At 33.3% G+C, this 8,532-nt stretch overlaps 1 protein-coding gene across 4 annotated transcripts in view; it reads left to right on the top strand.

The window, feature by feature from the left end:
* Window positions 1–5,125, top strand: part of LOC133203018 (hexokinase-1-like) — a 29,247-nt gene extending 24,122 nt beyond the window's left edge. For all 4 annotated transcript variants that reach the window (XM_061338872.1, XM_061338870.1, XM_061338873.1 and 1 more), the window contains exons 6-11: window positions 64–143; window positions 695–807; window positions 1,031–1,186; window positions 2,233–2,372; window positions 3,173–3,309; window positions 3,503–5,125. In XM_061338872.1, the coding sequence (XP_061194856.1) occupies window positions 64–143; window positions 695–807; window positions 1,031–1,186; window positions 2,233–2,372; window positions 3,173–3,309; window positions 3,503–3,622 (746 nt within the window). In that variant the 3' untranslated portion in view covers window positions 3,623–5,125. The remainder of the gene's footprint in view (window positions 1–63; window positions 144–694; window positions 808–1,030; window positions 1,187–2,232; window positions 2,373–3,172; window positions 3,310–3,502) is intronic.
* The last annotated feature ends 3,407 nt before the right edge of the window (window positions 5,126–8,532 follow it).

Raw genomic sequence — 8,532 nt, forward strand, 5'->3', positions numbered from 1 at the left:
CTTTAATTTTTGTATACAACATCTGTTTTGTATCAGTAATTAGATTGTACTCTGTTGTTCCAGGTACGGGAACCAATGCCTGTTATATAGAGAAACTAGAGAATGTGGAATTATGGGATGGGGATGATAAAGAACCCAGACAGGTATATACACAAGATAAAAACTTATTTTATTACATTTATAATTAAATAAGTATTTAAAATACAAGTGCATGTACTTTTTAGGTTACATTTGATTATGCTGGAAAATTCTTGAAGCATTGATTTTAATATGTACAAGTTTATTAATTAAATCTATGGACTATTTTACTTGAATTTATTTAAGAAATAATGTATCATTTTTAAACATCTGTCGGGATATAAATACGGGTTGGTCACGACATCAAATTCCATAAAGCCTGAAGGGCTTTATGGTAAATTTGATGTTGTACCAACCTGTATTTATATCCAGATAGATGTTTAAAAATGATACATTATTACTTAAATTTACATAGATACGCATTGCTTTTAATAGTGTTATATAAAAGAGAACATTTGCAAATGTAAATATTATTTATTGAGGTTTGCTAGATCTGGTAACTATTTTAGCAGAATTTGCTACACTGGTAAATTATTTTTATTAATTACGGGCATACAAGATGTTATAAAAATTTTCAAATATCTGGCACTATAAGTTTATTGTTCACATTGAACAGGTAATGATCAATACAGAATGGGGAGCACTAGGAGATGATGGGTGTCTAGACTTCATCAAAACCGAATACGACAAACAAGTAGACAAACACTCCATCAACCCAGGCAGGCAAACGTAAGTCAGAGATCAAGGTCACACCTCTACAGTACTCTTAATTCTAATAAATTAGATGAACACTGTTTTTATTGATAACATTCACATTGTTCTACCTATCTAACAAATTGTTCCTGTGTGCTGTAAGATTAAATATCCCTAGATTTCTATGCATCCATCTTCATGTTTACAAAATTTTGAAATTAATTGTTTTGTTACACTTTATATATTTTTTTTCTTTCAGATATGAGAAAATGATCTCTGGTATGTACATGGGAGAAATTGTGAGACTCGCATTAGAGAAACTACGAAAGAGTGATCTTTTATTTAATGGAAAAGGATCTGAAGAATTATCCACCAGGGGGCGCTTTTACACCAAATATGTTTCAGAAATTGAAAGGTCAGTGTCAGGACATGATATGACAATGCAGAAAGTAAATAAGGTTATTTTTCTAATGTAATGTCTGTTAATATTTGGGGAATGATGTTTTTAGCTCACCTCAGCCAAAGGCTTAAGTGAGCTTTTATGATCAAAGTTTGATTTTCGTCTGTCTGTCTGTTTTAACTTTTCACATATTTGACATCTTGTCAAAAACTGCTGGGTAAATTTCAACCAAACTTGAGCAGAATATCTTTTCAAATTTTCTTAATAGGAATAGGGGAGCTAAAGCAAGTCATATAAATATACAAACATCCCCTTGAGACTGTAAGGTTGAGCATATACTTGGCTGAATTTCTATCAGCTAAATACACACATGACTGTTATCGATAAAAGTCTCAGTTTCAATTAATTTCAATTTAGATTGCTGAAATCATGGAATATCATGGCTAATATAAGAGGTTTCAATTATTTGTGTATTCATTTGTAGTGTCTGGTATCATGACTGAAAAATCCTATCACAATATATTGCAGTATTAAAATTTGTATTGCAATATATCACAATATTTAATTCATATTCTTTTTTTTCTCTTAAATGAAAACCCAAACACATGTCATGTGTTCTGGAGATGTGCTATCAACATAACCTGGCCATATGGTGCTGGCAAATGTAGCTGGCTGAGTTCGTTGTGCCACAAGAATTTTTAATAGTCTCGTTGCAAAAGTCAGATACAGCTTTAACTTGAAGTGGTTTCATGTAGCAGCTGTTCTCTAATTCCATCTCATTTTTCGCCATATTTTACTTGAACAAGTGCAAATAACCCTTTTTGTAACATTTTATAGGATATTGAACCTGAACTGGTATTCACAAAAAAAAATACCGTGATATGTATTGTGAACAATGAAATCTGGATTCACCAGTTCACCGGTAATATTGCACAGCATTATTCATTTATTAGAAAGGTTAGGTGACTCAGGTGAACATTGTGGAGCTTTAACCTATTGCTTTTTACCAAGCTAATTCAGTTATTGAAGATATGTGCACCTTTCTGTTTGATGAATTTCAGTGATGTAGATGATCACTTTAAGAACACCAAACAAGTGTTTGACGAGTTAGGACTAGAGAAATATTCTGATGAAGACTGTAGAATTGCACAGTACGTCTGTTCTCTAGTGTCAACAAGGGCAGCCTTCCTAGCATCTGCTGGTACGTACACACATATCAGGACCCTAGTCACAAAGGAATCGTGCAATATACTACATGTGTATAGACACAGTACAGTGAAATTTAATCCAGACACTGTATAATAAAGTTTTTTTTAAATCCATTTTTCCATATCAGAAAATAACATTGACCAATCTCCAGGGCTAAACAAACATTTGATTGATTGTGAGTCCAGTTCAATTTGTGATCAGACAAGCCAATCTCCAAAACACTTGTCCGATGGGGCAAGAAATTTTTTTTCCCTACCATTATGGAGTAGTGTGAATAAATCTTCACAAACTAATACATAATTTAACAATCCTAAGGGGTCAGCTATACTTCACAGAATATTGATAATTACAGGACAAATGCGAGATTCTAAATATTTTTATGTTTATTATTTAACAATTATATATAAGTCAGTAATTTTATTCATAGCTACTTCAGTCATGATTATAAAGTTCTACAATTCTCTTTACATATGTTCAGAATCGGTCAAGTAAAAAATGCATCTGAACAAGTATCATGATCAAGTAACAATTGTTGGCAATTTGTGTGATAGACAAGTTATCATTTTTATCATGTTGAGCCCTGGTGTCACAATTCATCAGTCACATGCACATGTTTACTCTGAAGCCAAGTGAAGATTTTAACAGAATGCTACATGTAGTTTTACACAAATTTTATTGTAAATTATTTACAATAAAATATATTTCATATATTTGCTAGAGAGACACTTTGCTAATTTCAGTAGATCTAACTGATTTAATACATCCCAGTATAAGTTTAAATTTCTTTTGTAGGTGTTGCTACTCTTTTGAACAAAATGGGTCGACAGGATGTAACCGTGGCTGTCGATGGTTCCTTGTATCGCTTCCATCCTCATTTCCATGATCTCATGGTAGAAAAGATTGAGCAACTCGTCGATCCAGGAATCAAGGTATTACAAGTAGATAAACTCATTTTAAACAAAGAAAATATAGTGTTAATTTCAACGGTGAGGAAAAATTCTTTGTCGGACGAAAGCATACATAATATTCCTAAACCAACATATTTTGATACAGGAAATAAAATCCAGTAAAAGTGTAACTTTTTGATTTGGATTTATTTATCTGTTTTCTGTTGAATTGTAGTTCAAACTGATGTTGTCACATGATGGAAGTGGAAAAGGGGCAGCCATTGTAACAGCTGTGGCTAAGAGACTACGAGAAGCCAGTAAAAGCAGTATAGGAGAAAATGAAATAGAAAACTGAACATTTCATCTCTGTTACCCTTGCAATACTTAAAATACAAACCAAAATCAAACATTACAGGTTTCCATGGTAGCATTTTTTCCTGCGAATTGATCGTAGGAAATGGAACGCTTCCCATCATTCTAAATCTCAAATGACCCTGGTCATGTCAAGAAGTTTTGTCAAAGGGTAGACTCGCTTTCATAATTAGAATTATAAGGTACCCATGCAAGGCAATTATTTTCTGGAACTGTAAAGATAAATTTTTTATAGAAAAATCAGCGAATTTTTATATTAGCTGGTAGTGTTAGCTATTTAATGGGGATATGTTCTGTGCTTTCAGATCTCAGCTGTTATGCAAAAAATGAAATACAGTTGCTTGTATGAGCAGTGTACTTAAATCGGGATTAAGAAAAGCATAATATGATTTGCTTTAGTTTGTGAACAGCTAAACCAAACTTTTTTTTCCAAATGGAAGTGTTTACAGTATGTTTTTACTTTCAACCACAATTCTGTGTTATTTATATTTTTTATGCCATCTTTTTGTTCAACCATTGCTATACATGTATTTCATGATTTTGAAAAAAAAAATTATAGATTTACACTTGCTGCTTTTAGTTAGATTACAATATTATTTGTACTAGATTAAAAAAGGGACACATGCTTATCACAAATGGAGAGATAAAGAAAATGTCCTGTGGAAAAAAACAAAACAAAAAAAAACACAAGTGTTTGCTACATGTACGTGACATTTGTATTAGAATTATAGAAAGGAACTAGCTTTCTACTCAGTCTGAACTTGAGCCTACTAGGTTAGAAGTCAAGGAAAGTCTTACGACTCAATGCCATTCAACTCATTCAGTCTTTGTTGACACTATTTTTATGTGTTAAATATTTCATGTCATGTCTGTGCTTCTAAATTAATGCATATAAAATTAGAAAATGATGTTTTTTCTTTTTGTTTTTAAATTTTTGGCCAGAGTGCTTTCGTTTCTTCCATAACTGGTGTGCTTTTACTGTAAATATTAATAGTAATCTGAGAGGGTGTCCTGGTGTTATTTAGCTGTTATGACACCATTTATTGGTCCATTGTACTGTTTTCAACCCACAGCCTTCTACAAAAATTAGGACTTTATCTTCATTTGGGGCATTCGATATTGTAAAGTTTTTTATTATGAAAAAAAAAAAGATGTCTGTACAGATTTGAAATCTGTTCATTTCTCAAAAGAACAAAATATAATCAATGAAATCGATTTTTTTCTTTACCAAACTTTCATGAGACTTCAACAATTTCAAATACTATATTTTTACAAACTGTTAAATATATGTGATGTATGATATATTTTATCTATGATTTTGTTAATTGCCCCCCTTTCCAGGTTTCTAAGACAGAACTGTTACTGATTAATTTTCACTTCTTCATGCCTCCTGTGTGTTCATTGGTTCAAGTCATCTGATGTCTATGGTGGCTTATTGTTAATTTAACATAAAGCATTTTGAATAAACAGAAATATTGAATCTCAACATGCTTATTTTTTGACACACCATATATCTTTGAGGCTTTGCCTCATTTAAATGGTAAGGTTTTGGTGGGAAGTATATACACACTACTTCATTGGAGCCTTAAGTTACAGATATGAAAGATGGGGTGTATGATACTATATGTACCATGCAAAGACTTAGTATAGATTCACCATTTGAAGGAAGCATGACTTGAAGTAATCAGGTGCATAGCCAGTGAAGTACATACATAGAACTGGGGCCACTTTGAGGCTTCCAGTGGGTCCAAGGCTAACCCATCAAAGCTTTCAAGTTTTACCAAATATTTCATTGACTTTCCTGAAATTTTTTTTTAAAAATCATGCCATTTCAGTTTTCTTTTGAAAAAAAGAATTTGTCATCATTGTTGTCATGAACTTCAGATTCTCATCTTCTTCTCCAGAACCTCTGGGCCAATTTCAACCAAATTAGCACAGAGTATTCTTGGGTATAAAGAGGATTCAAATTTGTTCAAATGAAGGGCCACATCCTCTTCCAAGGAGAGATAATGAAGAAATAGTGAAAATTGGATGGGGTCATTTAAAAATTTTCTCCTCAAGAACCACTGGGCAAGAAAAGATGAGACTTATGTGAGAGCTTCCTGAAATGGCATAGATTAGAATTGTGGGGCCACTATAGGTGATCAAAGTTTTACATGGAACTACATGGGAAAAATCTTAAAATCTCAAGAACAGCAAAACCATGATTAGTTGTGCATATGGAAGCATCCTTAGGTAATGTAGATTTAAGTTTGTTCAAATCATGACCCTCTGGGATTAAGGAGGGGCAACAAAAGGCAATCAAAGATTTACATAGGAATATATAGGAAAAATCTATAAAAATCTTTCAATGAAGAACAACAAAACCATGATTAGTGAGAGAGGGGCATCCACAGCTAGTTCAAAGGATGTATTCGTTATAACAAAAGATTTGACCTATAGGAGAGAACAATTTTCCGGAAAAAGTCACATTTAAAAATCTATGTTCTTTAGTTGTTTTCTATCGTATATTTGTCTAAATTTTTCAAATTTGCAATTTGAACCTAAATTTTTTTATTTGCAACTTTGAAATTAACCTCCAAAGTTGATCAAAACAGTATTTTGTCCATTAAAGCACTAATTTTTGCGTGAATTTTGGCATAGAAGTCCTTCAGGGCAGGCTTGCCCCTAAATTAAATTGTGAAATTTTGATAGATTTTGATCTAAAGAATGATTTAAAAGAAGATTTTTTTAGGGGCACCCCTGCCCTAGGATCGAAATTCGTAAAAAACCTACAAAAAATGCGAAAACATATTTCTATCATACTGGTTTATATCTATGACACATATCTGCATGGTCATTATAGCTCCGAAAGGTAGACTTCAGACTCTCACCATGAACATTTTTAGTGTCCTGGTTCGAATCCACCTGTTGGCATACTTTTATTTTTTCAAATTTTCACCTGTTTAAACACGAATTTATTATTTTTTTTTATGCAGGCTTTTGCATTTTACTTCTATTTTCTTCATTAAATGTATGTTTTCTGTTGAGATAAAAGACATTCATGGAAATGCAGATCATAAATTCTCTTTAACTAAACGCAATCAACCGGAACTATACCTCAGTGTAAGCACACTTTGTTCGAGGACACGAATCATTCACTTTGTGTTACCCGATACTGCAGATGTCACGAAAAAAAAATCATGCCGATCAAAAATTCCTGCGTTTGTCTTTCGAGAACATCTCTGGGTAATAGTACTGTTGTGCCAGTGGGAGAGATACTGCGCTATGCAGAGTAGATGCAGTTCATTTTCTCGGGAAAATTGTGTGCATTGGCGACATGTTATGCCAAAAATGCAGGAGGAAGGTTTACAGATTAGAAAAGAATGTGGTAAGACCAGTTAAGGTTTTATGTCCCGTTGCCATTACCTAGGCATCAAGTAAGGACCCTCATACAAAGGATGTATCTGTAAATACCGAGGTAGGGTCATATGAACACACAGTTGACTACAACTAAAGCGATACATAAGAAACGAGAAACTACACGCATGTGGCCTAAAGTAAGCGACCGGAACGGATATCGATAAGCTTTTTCTAAAAACTGAAACCAGTATCGGCCCTATAGGTCAACACATATATTTACCTAGAAGTGATCCTTTGTACAAATCAAGACCCTTGGGGGTAGGGTGGGGCTACAATGAAGGATTAAAATTATACAATGAAATATGTAGGAAAAATCTTCTCAAGAACAGCAAGGCCATGATAAGTCATATTTATATGGAAGCATCCTCAGGTAGTATAGACTCAAATAATAACACTTTGGGGTAGGGTGAGGCCAAAGTATTGATATTAATTTTACATACAGAAAAAAACGGCTGATAAGGAACAGAAGGGCCGAAAGTGAAGAGGGTGAGCGTTGTGGCCCATAGGCCTCTTGTCAACGTGAAGTTAACACTTTCATGGAGACTTATTTCATGGACAAATGCAACAAGATTCCAAAAGTGGGCCTAGTTATATTTTTCTCATCCTTGTTTAAAGGTAATGTTGAAAACAATGCAAGTAAATCAAAAATGGTTCCACATGCAACTTTTTGAGCAAAAGCTCAAGAGAACTTTTCTAATTGATAGTCTGTTGCTGACTTACTCATGTAAACTTTTCACATTGTTATCCTCTTCTCCAGAACCACTCGGCCAATTTAACCAAACTTAGCACAGAGTATAACGGAAATTGTTGACTTTTTTTTCAGAAAAAACAAAATCGTAATACGTGTGAAACGAGAGTATAAAAGTATAATTATTTATTTTCCATTGCTTTCATTGCTTTATTTTGGAGACCATTCCTTTTCTCCCTTAATAACGCTTTCATCAGAGGGCACTCTGCGCAACCTTCACTTGCACATGTTTATTGTCTTAAAATAGTTCAGGAAAATTAAAAAAAAAAAAAGATTGTTATTTGATTGACTTCGTAAAAACTGTTTTAGACAAAATTCTAAATACATGCTTAATCATAAGAAACTTTATAATGATGAAGAAGACAAATCGCTAAATTCATTTAATAAAAAAAAAATGACTGACCAGTTTTTCTGATGCTTCGATAACTAGGATCGTTAAAAAACTTGCACTTATCATGCTTATCTAAAAATTCAGAGGTGGACCCCCCCCTTTTTTAAGAGAAAGAAAGAATATATGATTATGCCATATACTAGTTTCACACTTTTGTTGTTTGTTTATTAGATGATACGGTACACTTTTTTCATAACGCATAAACTAAATTAGATGCTAAAACTTGTAAAAAAGAAATTGGAAATTGCATAAATTGATATGAAGTATGCAATCGCCCCCTCCCCCAATTATGCACTGCCTGGGACCCGCTAGGGTCAAACTCCTCGCCATCTAAAAGCACCCCCTAACGCAA

The sequence above is a fragment of the Saccostrea echinata genome, unplaced genomic scaffold (assembly GCF_033153115.1).
Source record: "Saccostrea echinata isolate AGI-Se365-2 ecotype Australia unplaced genomic scaffold, CSIRO_AGI_Sech_v1 ptg000047l, whole genome shotgun sequence".
Taxonomy (NCBI): Eukaryota; Metazoa; Mollusca; class Bivalvia; order Ostreida; family Ostreidae; genus Saccostrea; species Saccostrea echinata.